At 47.4% G+C, this 17,856-nt stretch overlaps 1 protein-coding gene across 1 annotated transcript in view; it reads left to right on the forward strand.

Annotated features, from left to right (window-relative positions):
* tmtc2b (transmembrane O-mannosyltransferase targeting cadherins 2b) overlaps nt 1-17,856 on the forward strand; it is a 65,850-nt gene that overhangs the window by 37,933 nt on the left and 10,061 nt on the right. The window contains exons 3-10 of the mRNA XM_035427298.1: nt 5,006-5,834; nt 8,395-8,509; nt 9,259-9,344; nt 10,187-10,371; nt 10,793-10,871; nt 12,308-12,429; nt 15,179-15,260; nt 16,173-16,287. Coding sequence (XP_035283189.1) covers nt 5,006-5,834; nt 8,395-8,509; nt 9,259-9,344; nt 10,187-10,371; nt 10,793-10,871; nt 12,308-12,429; nt 15,179-15,260; nt 16,173-16,287 — 1,613 coding nt within the window. The remainder of the gene's footprint in view (nt 1-5,005; nt 5,835-8,394; nt 8,510-9,258; nt 9,345-10,186; nt 10,372-10,792; nt 10,872-12,307; nt 12,430-15,178; nt 15,261-16,172; nt 16,288-17,856) is intronic.

A 17,856-nucleotide genomic window follows, 5' to 3' on the forward strand; every position in this document is an offset into this window, starting at 1 on the left:
CCATGGGGGGTTGGGGGGTGGGGGGTGGGGAGATGAAGCAGATCCCGAACCAGCATAACACCAACGCTGTGATTTAATCTCCTGTCACCAGCTGTTCACACCATGGGTCAAAAAGGCAAAGTCAATAACCGTGGCCTGGTTTTCCCAGCAGCGTTGCAGCTCTGGGGAGCCTGTCCTCTTTAATTTGGCTCCTGTCATTTATCTGCCGGAGGGTGCAGTAGCAAAGGATTGTGGGTAAAGAACTTCCTGCACTAGCCCCATTCCCCGGGAAGATGTTTTTTACATTTGTGTGATTTTAACAGACATGCCGTTGCGTAACCAGGACGCGCATTTTCCAAATAAAAAAGCCGTATATGAGATGGGGGGGGGGGGTATTATGCTACCTGCTGAGCAGAGTTAAATCTCTCATTTCAAGGAAAACAAGATTATGGACACACAGGCACACAGCCTGCATTCATTTGTGTTTCATTCACAGAGGAGTGTGTTATATTCATTCACTGATAAATGTTTATTCACTGTTATGACATAACGCTGATGGGGCACATGAAGGTGTGAGATTACCTCAGTAGATCCCTTCTAAAGATGTGAGAATACTGCATCAGATCCCGTTTAAAGGTGTGATTACCACAGCAGATCCCGTGTAAAGGTGTGATTACAACATCAGATCCCATGTAAAGGTGTGATTACCACAGCAGATCCCATGTAAAGGTGTGATTACCTCATCAGATCCCATGTAAAGGTGTGATTACCCCATCAGATCCCATGTATAGGTGTGATTACCACAGCAGATCCCATGTAAATGTGTGATTACCACAGCAGATCCCATGTAAAGGTGTGATTACCACATCAGATCCCATGTAAAGGTGTGATTACCTCAGCAATTCCCATGTAAAGGTGTGATTACCACAGCAGATCCCATGTAAAGGTGTGATTACCTCATCAGATCCCATGTAAAGGTGCGATTACCACAGCAGATCGCACGTAAAGGTGTGATTACCGCAGCAGATTCCTTATAAAGGCGTGAGATTACCTCAGTAGATCCCTTAAGGTGTGAGATTAAGGTTTTGTTTTTGACCACTTCAGTGTGCTGCGTGCACATGGTGTTCCAGATAATCTGTGTTTTCACCTTTCTTTCACCTTGCACTTCAGACGCTTTTGGCAGAGTTCGGTGTTTTTTAAGAGATAGACGTACGACGCGCCAGACTCTTTCCAAGCAGCCGATAGGCAAGGCGAGTTCAGACGAGGTCGAAGGTTCGAGGGAGCGTGACGAAATCCCTCGCCGTCAGACTCCCCCTGATTTACGTCTGGTGAAAGCGCACATAAGCGCACCGCTCTTATCTCGTGTAATACCGGGCTGGCTTCGGTGCCAAGGCCGATAAAACGGCTCTGCTCTCCCGCATAATCACATTAACACCACATCGGTCCCGCGTGAGCTTTGTCCCAGGACGTTTCTCTCCTCCCTTTCCTTTTAAGGATTCCTTAAACTGCGTAAACAACCGGGAAAGCTATTGTCGAAGAAATATAGCGTAAAAATCAATGCCATTTCTCATAGGAATATCCATATGTCAAGTACAAATGTATATAAATACATGAATGCATATAGGCTACATGCTGACTTGAGTATTGTATTAGACCGTACAAATTGCCTTTTAACTAACTCCCTGTAATTTAGTATAACAAACTCTTAAAAATAAATAAAGGGAAAGCGTGTGTGCTCATTTGCTTGCTTTGTTCTCTATGAGAGAGACAATGGTAGTTATGATTTAACTTCAATGAGGCCTTGATTCATGTCAGAGCCTCCAGCTGCTCCAACAGCGGCCAGTTGTGCTCATATATTCTCTCTGTATATTCTTTTTATCCAGTCACAGAATCACATGTTTGCACTGATATCAATTCGCAGTTTTTTCACACAGTTTTTGTCACTGTTAAACCATCTTGCCAGAGACCTTAAGGGTGTTTAAAATCAAGCTTGACACCGGGCTGAATAATCTCTTGTTCACCGTTGTCCTTGGAAACCCATGGGGAGTGTAGGTTTATGTTCTTACTCACCTGTTAGTGGCTCAGTTAAAACAGCTGATGAATGTTAGCACTCCTCGCCTGGTTTCTGGGGTCTGAACTGGTTGCTGAATTTTGAGGTGAAACAAAGAAACTAGAGGCTCTTCCAGGACGAGACTGAACACCGCTGACACAAAGGTGTTAAGCCTAAATGGGCTTGATCGACCTGTTCTCTCCGAACTTGCTTTTTTCCTTCCAGAGTAAAGGTAGTAAAAAAGCGTGGCTTAATATTTTCCACTTAATGGACTTTTACACTTCCTCTGCGCTGTTTCTTTTCTCCTCGGAGCGGAACCAGAACTTCAGCGCCGCTGAGCGCCGGTTTATTAAATAAACTCATACGGACCGGTGACCGTAATGGTCCTGCCTGTCCACGGTCTCTCAGACTGCATTAGATTCTGATTCTCATTTCTTTATGGCTGGTCTAGGAGGAGTTCCTTCAGTCTTATGGTCTTTGTAATTAACAGCTGTCTTTGGTATCAGAGTCTTTATTGTTTGGAGCTGTTTTTTGGATTGCCTGTCAGCTTTTTCAGCTGGTTCTGTTTGTCTCCGTTTTGGGGTTCACTGGGGAGGCGACCCCAGAGTTTGTACTACAGTGAACCGTAACTGGGTGCCGAGCTTTCATGGGTCTACATCTGGCTCCGTGTTCGATGATGGAAGGGTCTGTATTGGGACATATGGTGTCTACTACAGCAAAATGGTATTTTTGTACCATGAGTCTTTGTGTCATGCAGTCTCTATGCTCACAGCTATATTATCACATGTAGATTTGGCATTATAAGGACTCTCAAAGACTCTCAAGATCATTTACTGCATGGCTTCAGTCCCAAGGAATAGTACACTTTAATTACTAGATTCACTGTTTTTTCTATGCTACTATGAGCTATTCCGTAATGTACCATATGAAAGAGCAATAACCACACATATACCGTATATGTGTGCAGTTTGATTCATATTGCTTTATAATTGAATAAATGCGTTACAGATTTGCTCTAAGTGAAATTTGTTCGGATTCCTCCCGTCTGGAATGTGATTTACTGTTGGTATCCTGTCTGAGCTACAAAAGAAGCAGTGCATCATGGGACAGCTCTGCCTTTCTCTTTAGTAGTGGTGTTCCACTTGGCTCCTGCCGCAAGCCCCTTAAAGGTTCCACTGGGAATGTTTTTACGACCTCATTCCGATCACGTGGCGCATCTGATTTTCCATGGGGATCCGATGTCCTGCCAAACTACCATCTGCTAGAGTAAGCTGGAGTAAAGTGAAGTAAACTGGACTAAGCGTAAAGTAAACTAGAGTAAACTAGAATAAGAGCATAAGATGGAGTAAACTGAAATTACCTGTAGTAAACTGGAGTAATCTGGAGTACAGTCGAGTAAGCAGCATAAACTGGAGTAAACTAGAATAACAGCATAAAATAGAGTAGACTGGGATTACCTGGAGTAAACTGGAGTAAGCTGGAGTAAAGTCGAGTAAGTAGCATAAACTGGAGTAAGATAGAATAAGACTGTAAACTAGAGTTAACTGGAATAAACTGGAGTAAACTGGAGTTTGCTGAATTGTCACTGTTGTAGTGTGCTGGGTAGGTAAGATTACGAAGTTCATGCTACTGTAACAAATGTATAAAATGGGAACAGGTGCTTCCAGTATCTACAGGGCATAAATATTCTGTTTTTAAAAAGAATACATTAAGATACTAAAATAGAAATGACAAATTTGTTTTCTTCGGAATAACTAAATGCATCAAATGGTTCCATGCAGCTGAATGTACAGTAGGAGCTCTTTGCCCTTTCGGAACTGGATTGGAGTCCAAATGCTCAACCACCAAGCTTTACTGTTGCTAACAATTTAGTACTGAGCCTGGCTGTGGCTAGCACTTTAGTGCTGAGCTTGACTGCCGCTAGCACGTTGGCACTGTGCTTCACAGCAGCTATGACATCATCATGCCATGAAGTTTTGCTCACAGCCCTTGTACAGGAACCGGCCTCCTGCTTGTTTTTCTCTGTATTTATGTTATATTTATTGAGGAAAGGAAGCCATAAAGACTGACAGTAGTGCCAGGTTTCCAAAGTAAACACTTTTAAAGGCCAGCCCCGCAGAGCTCTATAGGGAATCAGGGACTGCTGCTGCTGTCAGCTCTTTCATACTGGAGCAGGAGCGATTCAGGCGCTCTATTAATGCATCATAACCATTTCCTTGTTTGAGCTCTGAATGTGTTTAATGTTAGGCCTGTAATATGATTGATGGGTACATTTAATTTAGCCACATTTAAGTTTATTTTTTCATGTCCAGGTGTTCCAGGCAAACGGTGGAGAGAGAAGGGAAAATGTGCAGGGGGCAGCGATGTTGGGTTTGAGTTGTTTAATTATGAGGGTTGTGGTGCAGTAGTGATACAGTTGTGTTGTGTCTAACGTCTAACTTTTTAAATGAAAGTAATTGTAACTCGGCGGGAAATTAACACGTTTTTATTGGCTCATGTATTTCAGTAGCACAGCTCTGCTGAATAAAACCCTTTTTCTAATATTGAATCACAATTAAACTCAAAATTTGCTCTTTTTCTTGCCTTCACAAACACAGTTTAGCGATCCAAATTAAATCGACCAGAAAACTAAACACAGTTTATTTATTGATTTATTTATTTATTTTTGCAAATTTGAAGAATAAACACTGAGACTGGGCCTGAATCCAGACTGGTTTGTGTTTTAAGCTGCACTGAATTTTACACAACTATTTCTGTGATTCTGTTTTAACAATATTATTACTCATTGTATTGATGCATCACTTTTAACTGGACTGGAGTATTGGCATCTGTGCTGTGTGATGACCATGACTGGCCTTCAGAAGATGGCAGTGCAGTGGAAAGTGCGCTGTCCCTCCCACCTCATGCATCAAAGCCCGCGGTGGCGTTGCCAGGGCGACTTAAGCCTCTGACTCTGTGTTTATTTTCTTCCCTCAGAGGAAGAACGGGGGCCTGCTGCTCAGCGTGAGCTTGCTGGCCTCCTGGGGGGCCCTCCTGCTGGGCCTGCGGCTGTACTGGATGGGCAACAAACCGCCAAACTTCTCCAACTCCGACAACCCGGCGGCCGACTCCGCCAGCCTGCTCACCAGAACCCTCACCTTCCTCTACCTGCCCGCGGCCAACCTGTGGCTGCTGCTGTGCCCCAACACCCTGAGCTTTGATTGGTCCATGGACGCCCTGCCCCTGCTAAGGACCGTGTCTGATTGGAGGAACCTTCACAGCGTGGCCTTCTATGTCGGGGTGGCGGTGCTGGCCCGGTTTGGCCTGAGGAGCACGGCCAAGCTTCGCGAGGTCAACGGCAAAGCCCACGTCTCCAACGGCAACGGCAAGTCCAGCTCCAACGGGCACAGCTACCACCCGGAGCAGGCCGACTCCGGATCGGAGCTCCCCAAAAGTGCGGAGAACGGTACGAGGAACCACTGCGGCCCCAAGCCCCGCCCTCTGCCCTGCACGGAGGGCGTGGTGGTGTTCTCCCTGGGCCTGATGGCGGTGCCCTTCCTTCCCGCCACGAACCTGTTCTTCTACGTGGGCTTCGTGATCGCCGAGCGCGTCCTGTACATCCCCAGCATGGGCTTCTGCCTGCTGGTCGCCGTGGGAACGCGGGCGCTGTTCGTCCGGCTGCGCGGCCGGGCGTCCCGGACCGCGCTGCTCTACGGCACCGCCGCCCTGGTCCTGCTCTACGGGATTAAAACTGTGCTCCGCAACCAGGACTGGCGCAACGAGGAGATGCTGTACCGGTCCGGGATTACCGTCAACCCCGCTAAAGGTGCGTAAGAGCTAAGCTAGCTCTCCAGACGCCGTGTGGTTCTGGAGAAAAAAGCTCTTTTCTCTTGTGTTTCTACAGCCTTTATTTGTGGGTCCTGTGGTCACCAACTGAATTAGATTTTATTTTTATTTTTTTATTGTTTTATGGGCTTTTCAGCTTTATTGGACAGGATATTGTAGAGAGACAGGAAGAACGGGGAAGAGAAAGAGAGAGACGTGCGACAAAGGTTGCGTGGTTGGACTCGAAACGCCGATGTCGCGGCTCGAAATGAGCATGTGGACAGTGCTCTACAGGCTACGCCACGAGACACCCCTTAGATTTTATTATTATTCAAAAGCCTTTCCTCAGCGGGGATGAGGCCTTTCGCTCAGTACTCCTCGATTCTCTGTCTCTCAGTGAACGCAGACACCGACTCTCACCTGAGAAGAATTTGCCGGCAGTTGAGTTCCACCGCAAGTCTGCGAGATTTTATGGCTGAGCGCAACGCTGATGAAAAGCTGACTTTATTACCTGACAGTACACTTTAGTGAAATTCTACAGGAGCGCAGAGCTGACAGCGGAGTAAGTCGGGGACGGTGTGAGCGATGACTCTGTGTCTCCGGGAGCTGCCTTTTCCCCTTTAAATGGCAGCCCTGCAGGGAACGTCTGTAATGGCCGTGACATTTGCGTTTTTCTTTTAATAGAAAAGCGATTCCTTTATCTGTGAGGGCCTAGCCGGAGGGCAGACTTTGTTGTATTCTCAGTGGAAATAAGAATGATATATCACACGCTGTCTTTACTTCCTATAGGCCAGGGCTACCTAATCCTGTTCCTGGAGATCTACCTTCCTGTAGGTTTTCATTCCAACTCTAACAAAGTACACCTTGAGCAGCTGATTGGGCAGCCTTGCTATATAGGCATACCTTTAGAGTAGAGGACCAGGTTCAGGTCCTAATATGCTGTCTCTTTTCTTTTGGATACAACCACGATATTTTAGCGCGCACGTACTAAGCTGATACCCTGCTACTATACAAATGACACCATATCACACACTTTCTGGAGCTAATTCATACAGAAGCACTTTCAGTATCACTTTGTGACTAACTGTGGTTCCCCCCCCCACCCCCCCCCCCCCCCCCCCCCCCCCCCCCCCCCCCCCCCCCCCGCAGGAGAGCTTGTGGAGTCACACGTACTAATCAGCTCACCATGCAATCGCTGGCTCTATCGCAGCTATAATTAGCAGGTGTGATCACAGGTTTGAGTGTGAACATGGCTCTCTGACAAGCAGTTTTTTCTAAGGCCTGTTTGAGTGCGAGTCAAACAGAGAGCATGCTGGGTAGGTCTTGATAAGGGTTCAGTGATCTTTTGTCTGAAATGCTGGGCTGTGACTGGTAACCACATTTCCCCACCTTTGACCTTTCTGGCTCAGTAGCTTCAGAAAAAACGGCATTGGCGATTGAAGCTGTGATAAGACCAGGAAGTGCCTGCCTGATCTGCTGAGTCAGAGGCCAAAGTCGTACAATGAGCTGTTAACGATCCTCACTCTCTGATTGGCCGATGAACATCAATGTGGCCTGTTAACCCTGACACTCTAGAGGATAAGTGCTGGCTGGTCACCGTGAGTTTGTGTGAAGGGGGACTTTGGATCACCTCCTGGATAGCCGAGCACACAGAGAGAACAGTCAATCATCCTATGAAACCGCCACGCTAAAGTGCCATTAGTATGCATTCGCACGCGCATCTTAAGATGGCCGGCTTTCTGCAAACCAGACACAGTCTGCGCCTTCACACCCAAACCATTACCTTCATTATGAGGAGGACGTATGTGGGAGAAACCAAATAATTACACAGCACCCCCGCCTGCGCGCTGCACTGATGGGGAATCAAATATTCCAGGCTAGCCTGACTGTGATATTCTCTCTGTAATAAATAAGCGCTTCAATGGAAAGAGCCTTTGGCAGAAGATGGCGGTCAATAGGTTTTAATTAAAGCAGCCTCAGGGCCTGTATTTTAGACTCTTTGCTTTTGAGCCGTCAAGAGAAGGAGCAGCACCAGCTCCTAGTGGAGTTGTGTATCACAGGGCCTAATGCCTCTGTACCTGGCTACCTGAGTGAACCATACCTGGGTGTATTCAGATTCCTGGTGAACATGGCTGACGTATTCACCCACCCCAACACGGCTGGTGTGCCGTTTTTATTTTTAAATTAGTGTCAGACCCGAGGAATGCATTTCAATTTCAAATGTGATATTTTTACAGTCTGGCATAGTCACACTGTAATTGGCCACTTAACTTTCCATTTAGGAGCACTGAAAAATACCTTTTAAATGTCGTATTCTGTATTCTGTATAAATGTCGTATTCTGTATACAGTATTCTGACAGAAGCAGAATTGTGTTTGTTAAAGAGTCTTTGTTTGTGTTGATATACGAGCGGAGACTCAGGGTTGTAGTGTTTATGTGCTGCGTGAGAGTGCTTCTTTGGAACTGGGGGGAGGGGGGGGGGGCACTGCAGGGGCTGGGTAAAGGGGGTGTACGCGTGTAAAATGTGTCAGTGTACTGACGGGCTCCTCTGCACCTGCCAGCGTGGGGTAACCTTGGCAATGTCCTGAAGAACCAGGGCAAGATGGCCGAAGCGGAGCGAGCCTACAGGAACGCGCTGTACTACCGCAGTAACATGGCCGACATGCTGTACAACCTGTGAGTATGTGTGCGTCACCCCCCGCTAGCCCTCACTAACGGGCCTGTGTGTGTCAGCCCTGCGCTATCTCTCTAATTGGAATTAGGGGGTTGTATCTCTGTGCTCTGTCTCCACGTTGAGGGAGTACCCCTCCTGTACACACCCCCTGCTGGGGTTACCTGCGTCTGTTACCCTAGGAAGAAGGCAGTAGCGTACCTGACACATTAACCCAGGGCGCCAATCATCCGTAGCTCCTCAGCTGACTACCAGTTCCTATGGCAACAGTTCCCCTCCCTAAATCTTTTTCTGTGCAAAAAAGAACTAATTTCAACTGATGTACAGTAGATGCAGGAAGGTGGATTGAGACCTTGTTGCAAGGAAAACATTTTAAATGCACGCCACATCTCTCCAGTGGATAACTGCACGATTCAGATATGTTATGCTCTACCTTCTGGCAAAGACAGATGTTGCTTTTAAAATTGCCAGTAATCTGCGGGGATTTCACTGTTGTCTAAAAGGTTAAAGTTTGACTCTGACACTTGTGGCTCACTTGTCAACCTCGCTGCTCCTAAGCATACATCTTTATTTTATGAGACCTCGTGGAATATTGGAAGCAGGTGACGGTGAGCTCGGCTCTCTCTCCGAAACACCGCTCGCCCTCGGCACAGCTCTCTCTGCCTTCCCTGCGTAACGTCCGTGTGTCTGTCCGTGTGTGTGTCTCCCATTTTCCTGTGTGTTTTCTGGTTTTTAATGCGCTTCTCTGCTCCAGAGGCCTGCTACTACAAGAAAGCAGCCAACTCACTGAGGCCCTGCACTACTACAAGCTGGCGATCGGTAGCAGGCCGACGTTAGCCTGTAAGTATCGCTGCTTGGCTCTAAGGCCGTATCATTACATTACATTACATTACATTACATTACAGGCATTTAGCAGACGCTCTTATCCAGGGCGACATACACAACTTTTTACATAGCATTTACATTGTATCCAATCATACAGCTGGATATATACTGAAGCAATGCAGGTTAAGTACCTTGCTCAAGGGTACAATGGCAGTGTCCTACCGGGGAATCCAACTCCAAACCCATTATATTACATTGCCACCCATACAGCCCCCTCTGCTCTGTGTCCCCGAATCAACTGTCTGAAAGTGCACTTCTGAGTCATTATCAAAGCCCAGTCATTTCACCACATTAAACCCTCACTTAATTACACTTATTATGAATAATTATACTGACTGTCATATGTAAGAAATGCAATTGCTTTTCATTATCATTTGGTAACAATATCTGCTCTTGACATGGACAGTAGTACGAATAGCCTTGTTTATCAGCATTTTAAAAGCCTGCATTTCTGTTAATTCTGAGAAGGTGTGTAATTCTGTTTCATACTGCTCAATGCATATCAATTTCTTTGGAGAAGAATCTCCAGAGAAGAAGCTGTAATATGTATAATGCATGTATTAGTAATGTTCAATAAGATGAGACGTTTAAGAATGGAGTTTTAATAATAATAGGACTCCGTCATGTCACCATTTTCCCAGGGAGATTCCCATCAGAACTAATGGAAATTAGATTATGGAGGAACAATACTGAACTCCACAGAGAGATGAGAGGGGGTGTTTAAAATGCCAGGCGTTGTGTGTTGGTTTATGTCGCCTGTTCCCCAAGCCCCAGAACTGATTCATCCCTCCCTGCAGCTGCGTACTTGAACACGGGCATCGTCCTGATGAACCAGGGCCGTCTGGATGAGGCCAAGCAGACCTTCCTCACCTGCGCCAACATCCCTGACGAGAACCTGAAGGACCCCCACGCCCACAGGAGCTCTGTGACCAGCTGCCTCTACAACCTGGGAAAGCTGCTGCACGAGCAGGGTCACCAGGAGGTGGGTAGAGCTGGGCCAAGATACAGGTCACTGAGCTGGGCCAAGATACAGGGCACTGGGCCGATCTAAGGTACAGGGCACAGAGCTGGTCTAAGATGCTGCCCACAGAGCTGGGCCAAGATGCAGGCCAGAGATAAAGGTTAAAATGGCAAATGAAATACCAGCCATCAATAGAGGACAAGATACAGGTAAGAGAATAAGGCTAGGTATAGTCCTTAGATAGGATTAGATGCCTAAATATGTTGTTAGTGGCACTAAGCAGCTGGCTCATGGTTCATACTGTGATATCTAATTATAAATACAAATGTTGTGTAATGTGCAGGACAAGCTAGCACTGTAGTGGTGACCTTATTCATTCATTCAGTCAGCTCTGAAACCCACCCTCCTTATTAAGGCCCCAAGCCCTCTCTCTCGTCCACAGGAAGCTCTGTCAGTGTATAAGGAAGCAATGCAGAAAATGCCCAGACAGTTCGCCCCTCAGAGCCTCTACAACATGATGGGTGAGTGGGCTACCTGTGGGACTGGCCAAACTGCACTGATTGGGAGAGAATATCTGGTTGATGGGTAATGTAGTTTATCCAGGGTTTGCTACACCCAGGAGCCAGACTTAAAATAAACTAAATTATGTCCGCTTAGCATTGTATGAATGCACTTGAGCCTGTGGGAACATCCACAAGTTTCACTAAGTCAGCATTTTATTAAGAAATAGGAACTTGCATCTGAACCGGATGATTAATTTTCATTAGTTTTATTTGCTATCACAATGGAAACACAAACACACACACGCACACACACACACACCTACACAAGCAAGCAGGGGTGTCCAGTCTTACCCATTAAAGTTGGTGTTGATGCTGCATTTTGTTCAACCAATCAAAGTGTTGATGTAATATGTAATCTGTGTTGATGTAATATGAATGGTTGATTAGATAAGTCAGGTGTTTTCATGTTGCGCTAGAACTAAATTCTGTTTGGTTTTAATAGAATGACCTTTGTGACCCTCTGCTTAGATTTTTTGCATAGACACAATACTGGACAAAAACACTTGTGCAAAAACGTGCAGGTGTAGCTTATCCTGCAAAACACACTGATCTAATTTTCAGAGCATCGTTAATCATCTGAAGAGACATGGCAGCCAGTAGAACTTGTCTTAGCATTAGCAACATTACAAATGATCCGTGAGTCTGAAAGTAAGTTTCCTCATGCAGGTGGTTTTAAAAAAGCTGCTCTATTTCTACGTGTCCTCATAAATCCAGAGCCAGTGGGGTGGCGTTCTCTGAGAGACGGTTAAAATCTTGGCTTCATGCTGATCTCTCTGTGCTGGCGTCTCTATTTGCCTCCCTCAGCCCCCCCCCCCCCCCCCCCCCCCCACCCACCCACTCCCCACAGCTTGTGCTCTGTTGATCCTTTGGGGATTTGCTTCTCTGATGATTTCTCAGATGAACTGCTCTGTTTCCTATTAAACTGAACGCTGTAATTCACTAAATTTCTGCTCTGTTTCCTGTTAAACTGAACCCTGTAATTCACTAAACTCCTGCTGTTTCCTGTTAAACTGAACCCTGTAATTTGTTAAACTTCTGCTCTGTTTCCTGTTAAACTGGACCCTGTACTTCACTAAACTCCTGCTCTGTTTCCTGTTAAGCTGAACCCTTTAATTAATTCACCGAGTTTAGTCAAGCTTGACAGAAGGGGTGGAGTTCAGTTGGAACACTGACCACCAGTTCAACCAATCATGAGTCACAAAGCTGACATCAAAGGCAATGACCATTTTGGTTTCAGGCGGTAATGTGTGCTGTGTAACAGGGTTAGGGTTTAATTGTGTGTCAAGGTTAGGGTTTAATTGTGGTGGGGATGTTTTGGTGATGGGTTGGGGGTAGCTCGCTCTGATAGATCATGGTGTGTGTGTTACACTGTTTGATGACATTTGATCCCACAGGTGAGGCATACATGAGGCTGAACAGACTTCAGGAGGCAGGGCACTGGTACAGGGAGTCTCTCAGAGCCAAACCCGATCACATCCCCGCCCACCTCACCTATGGAAAGCTCCTGGCTATGATGGTGAGCATTGCTCCTCCACCTCCTCTGTCTCCTCCTCCCTCTCCATTCTCCCTCCTGTTGTCCCTTTCTCTCTCGTTCTCCTTCCTCTCTCTCCCTCTCTCGTCCTGTCCTTTCTCTCCTCACTGTTTTTCTTCCTCCCAACCACTACATTTGCATGCACGTTTAGGCAATTAGCAGGCACTATTATCGAGAGCCACACAGGAATACTGTAAGAGTGTGAGCTCAGTGAGGACTGATGTCCACAGCAGGTGCAAAGGGAGACCGAGAATGTTGAGCTTTCTGCAGCAGCCTGGTTTGAGGATACAGGGTTAGCCGTAGCACAGTTGATAAAACCCCATGATAAAATCCATTCCCTCCTCCTTAATCCTCTTTCTGTGCACCTCCCCCTCCTTTTCTTACTCTTCTCCCTGCTCTGTCTCTCCCGTGCAGAACTCGTTCCTCCTCTTGCAGTGTTTAATGTGGTTTTCTGTGCTCCTGAAGTGTCCCAACAGGGAATAATTCATATGGCGGATATTGGCGTGGGCAGCACTGAGTATAGGACTTTGGGGTTAGCGAATTGATTAATCTTCCCACAGACACAGCTGTCTTGGCGAAAGATACTTTATGCGGTACAATAGGGACCATATATTGTGTAACCTTATATTAACGAAACAACATAAAAATCCATATATATTTATGGAAATCAGGGATTTAGGCTGGGTCTTTTGATGTGTTAAACCATCTCTTCAATTATATTGCTTATTAGCTACTTCACCATAAAACCTAGACTTTTCGATGAATGCTGGTAATAATACAAGCCCGATCACTGCGTCGATTTTTCTGTCTCCTGAGTATTTTCTCCACGAAGCTTAGACCAGCAGCATGTTAAATGCAATTTGCTTCACCTGGAGTGAAAATGCCGATATCAAGCGTTGGATTCAGACTGGCTTCGTACGTGAGCACCGGGGTGAATTGATCCGTGTATCGGAGCTGGAGGAGTCCCGGTAATTGCCGGGATCCTGTGCGTTGGAGGCAGAGTGGAGACTTTCGTCTCCGGCAGCTGCGGCCCCTCGACAACAAAGACCTGCTGCAGTCACTCCCACTCCGGAGCCTTTGTCTTTCCTCGGCTAAGTCGCTGAGCTGAAGATGGGGAACGGCAGAAACCCGGTTTAAGTTCTGGTTCGTGCGGCAGAATAAAATCCGATCTCCGGCAGAGGGGATCTCGCGTTTCGCCGTAGAGAGAGAAGCTCCTTAGAGGAGAGGGTACTTATCTGCGCTGAAATCCCAGCCCATCTACCCATAATTCTAGATGGCAACATAAAGAGAAGGCTAAATCATGTACCCATAATCCTTTGGGTGTAGCAGAAGTCTCATCTGGGCTGTGGGTAGAGAACTGTGAGAACTTGCTGGCTAGATGTAATGTGCTCTTGTTGCAGGCTGGTTGTAATGTGCTGTTGTTGCTGGCTGTTTGTGATGTGCTGTTGTTGCAGGCTGATTGTGAAGTGCTCTTGTTGCAGGCAGGTTGTAATGTGCTCTTGTTGCTGGCTGTTTGTGATGTTCTGTTGTTGCAGGCTGATTGTGATGTGTTTTTGTTGCAGTCTGGTTGCGACACGCTTTTGTTGCAGGCTAGTTGCTTTTGTTTAAAAGTGCAGCACAGGTTTGACTTTTCAATCTTTTTTACAGCACTGTTGCGGCCATATGTCAAGCCAAGCGAAAGCGTATAAAAATAATGTAGCACTGATTCCAGCTTTTGCAATTACCCTCATGCCTTGGGCTACATTAAACATTTACGCTGAATGAGTTAAATAGCACAGCACGTCAATAGGCTTCCTCACATATTTACAATGGGAAATTTGCTGTGTGGATCTAGCAATTAAATTATTTAACAAAAGAAACTGGGTAAAAAAAACACTCTGGGTTTGAACTTTTCTCATTTCTCTTTCTCTTGCTCTCTTACTCTCTCTTGCTTTTTCGATTTCGGTAGCGGGGAGCAGGCTTTCCTGCTGCTTCTGCTTCCACATCGATCTCCCAGACGAGAGATTTATTTAACCTTAGTTGCCTTTTTCCTTGATTCATTTAATTGAAGATACAGTGACTCATATGTCCTGCTGCTGGCTCTCCCTAGTCCAGCCTTGTCTCTGTAAGGGCTCTGAGACAGGAGTCCCCCAGGCCAGCGTGTGGCGCTGTTTGCTACCGTCATCCCTGGTCACCGCCTGTCACAGCGGATTTCAGTGCTGTCTTTAGCATGTGCAGCCGCACCGATCCTGAAGAGACGGGGGATGATGGATGCCCCTGTCGCCATGGCCGCCGGGGATGATGGATGCCTCGGTTGCCATAGCCACTGTTCTGGGGCCAGAGGCTGGCGTGTAGGTGAACCCAGTCACTCCCCCTGTGTGATCACGACAGTCTCCTGGCGCTCGTGCAGCACAGAACAGCCAGACGCGCCTCTAACGTGACCCTGCGGTCACGGTAGTCCGTGTACCCGTGTGTGAATAGCGGTTTGAATGAGGAACCACACTGGCTGTCTCTCTGACTGGCTGTGCTAGCTCTGACAGCAAGCCCACAGTGAGCAATGTCACCTCTTCATTAGTCAGAGTCACAGGTGCAGTATCAGCACTCCAAGAAGGCAGAGTCTCATATACCATTCCATTTTATGTCAGGGTAGATTGTCAACCAATTCAAATTTTTTGAATATGGTTATAAGTTGTTATTGAACAATGTTGAGGAAATCTTAAATATTAAAACAACCAAACTCCATTTCCTCCCGTAGGGACAGAAGACTGAAGCAGAGCAGTACTTTCTGAAGGCCATTAGCCTGGATCCCACCAAGGGGAGCTGCTATATGCATTACGGTAAGTGGAAAATGGAAATATTATTTCATCTGTTTTCAGTGCCTGTATTCATCACAGTGTTTCATTTCCAGTTATTTGTGAGATCTGACATGATTATAACAACATTGCACTCTGAGACATGTTGCACGCTTGAGAAGTGAAGCTCTGCGATTGGCTGGTTTAGAAGTTTAGCAAGCCTGTACCTTGCAGTGAATGCACCTGGCCACTGATGTAATCCTGGAGGCATTGGTCATGACAGATTGACAGGCTGTTGAGGGTTTCCCGTAGTGAGGTATTATGGGTAATCCGCCCTGAAGGCTTGTTGACAGTTCTCCTCGTTGTTCACGTCTCCGGGTGCGTGTTCGCCACGCTCCTGCTCGTGCGTTCGCGTAAACTAACGCTTCTTTTGGTCTTCTTGACCGGGTCTGACCCTGTGCCGTGTCACGTGTGAAGGTACGTGTCTGAGCGCGCATCGCGGGGGTAGAGGTTCACCTTGGAAATGAACCGTCTTCCAGGAATTGTTCCTGTTCACGCGTGCTGGGGAGCGAAGGGGGAGGGGGGGGGGCATGTCCACCGTCGCACATCAAACGACTCGTTTGAAGCGCACGTTCACACGCGGCACGTCTTCCTGCTGGGTCCTTCCTGTGCGCGGTCGCACCCGCTGCATCTTCCCTCCTGCGTAAGGGCTTCCTTCTTCAGGAACTGTGACTCAACGTCCCCAGCATGAGCTCATGACTCCGGATTTGTCTCTCCAACGCGTCACTGAGCATTAAACATGTTTCTGCTATCAGTGAATGTGAAATCAGCTCTCCCTCCGTATTAAACCTCCTCACTCAGTGTTGAATGTGTTTCTCTCTCAGAGCTAAATGTTTTTCTCTCTCTGTTAAATCAGTTTCTCTCAGTGTTAAATCTGTTCCTCTGTCCCCTCTCCAGGTCAGTTCCTGTTGGAAGAGTCCCGCCTACAGGAAGCGGCTGAGATGGCGGAGAAAGCGGCCCGGCTGGAGAGCGGAGAGTTTGACGTGGTTTTCAATGCCGCACACATGCTCAGGTGAGGTTGTGTGTGTGTGTGTGTGTGTGTGCTTGCATCTGCTTTCAGACAGTGATTTGTTGGGGGAGAAATCTGGCTAACAGACATGTATTGGGGCAGAGCCTGACTTACAGGCCTGTATTGGGGCGGAGCCTGACTTAAGGCCTTTATTGGGGGCGGAACCTGATTTACTATCCTTTATTGGGGGCGGAGCCTGATTTACTGGCCTTTATTGGGGGCGGACCCTGTCTTACTGGCCTGCATTGGGGGCGCAGCTCAGCTCTGTTGGGATCGGGACTTGGGAATCTGTGGTCCTGGGCGGGTGGAGTCTCAGATTCTTGGCTGGCTCTCTGGGTGTGTTTGTTTTGGAAGGGGACTCTGAGGTTCTGGGCCCACAGGAGTAATGAAGCCCGGGTCTCTCAGATCTTAGCACTCCCACAGGACGCTCCTTTCGACAGGTTCCCTTCCTCTCGCTCTCCTGCCCCTCGCCTTCTGTAAACAATCAGCGCACTATTCCCACCCCCCATCCGCGCCGCGGCAGGATATGAAAGGCGCTTGATTGATGGCTCAGGGGAATTCTGGGAATGCCCTGACCCATTAGCGCTGCCCGGAGCCAGCGGGTCCAAACGCAGCTGTGACTCTGAAACCTGCGCTGTGTGACAGCTCTACCAAACTCGCACTGCACGTATGTAGGAGATTGTTAACAGCGTGATGCATGCACAGGTGGTTCCCTCAGGACCTCTCTCCCTTCCCTTATAATGCAGCTGGAACTGCCGCAGAATCGCATGTTTTTGTGCGGGATTACTCCTCTGTCCTTTCCTCCTTCAAAGCACAAACCACCAAGTTTTTCAGCTAAATGGTAATGACAGTGATTATGGGAAATGTGGCGGCTTTGCTCTTTATCATTCAGTGTTTCCATATTCTCTGAGCGGTGCGGACGGAGAAAGAGTCTGATTCAGTGTAAAAGTAGAAGTTCCTCAGATGGCGGCCCTCGCCATCGGGCAGCTGGCCGCGCTCGGCGTTCCAGTGTCCTGTTTCCATGGAGAGCGAGCCCGACGGCCTCTCTCTGAAACACGACCCTCCTGCGAGACCGAGCGTCGAGCTGGCACGCCACTGCCCTTCACCGTGATTTCTTTCTCGCTCCCGCGAATGCCGTGCATACGCCCCATAAGCCTTTATTTCAAAACCCTTTTTTTGTGTACATTATGCAAATGCCATTAAGGCGAGATGTTGACATAACGTCTGTCTAATAAACGTTTGGGAAAGGTTTGTGTGACCTGGTTGTAAGCGCGAGCCAAGAACAGCAGCGCGGGTTTTAGCCTGAGTGCCGTTCCCGCGATGCCGTCAGGAGAGCGGGATTAGCATCGCGGCCAGCAGCTCCGCGGTGCCCAGCACAGCTGAACGGGCGCCCTTTCCTTCGGCACGTTTCAGAAGGAAAATATCCCTGGGTCCTTTGTTAATTCCTTTTTCACTGCTTGACACATCTGGGGAAAAAAAAACTTTCAGCCAAGAACACTTGAATATAGAACCACTCTGAGCAGAATGCAGTTTGCATTAGTCACGAAGTCAAGGCAAGTGTGGAACTTGTGT

The sequence above is a fragment of the Anguilla anguilla genome, chromosome 7, assembly GCF_013347855.1.
Source record: "Anguilla anguilla isolate fAngAng1 chromosome 7, fAngAng1.pri, whole genome shotgun sequence".
NCBI classification, from domain to species: domain Eukaryota; kingdom Metazoa; phylum Chordata; class Actinopteri; order Anguilliformes; family Anguillidae; genus Anguilla; species Anguilla anguilla.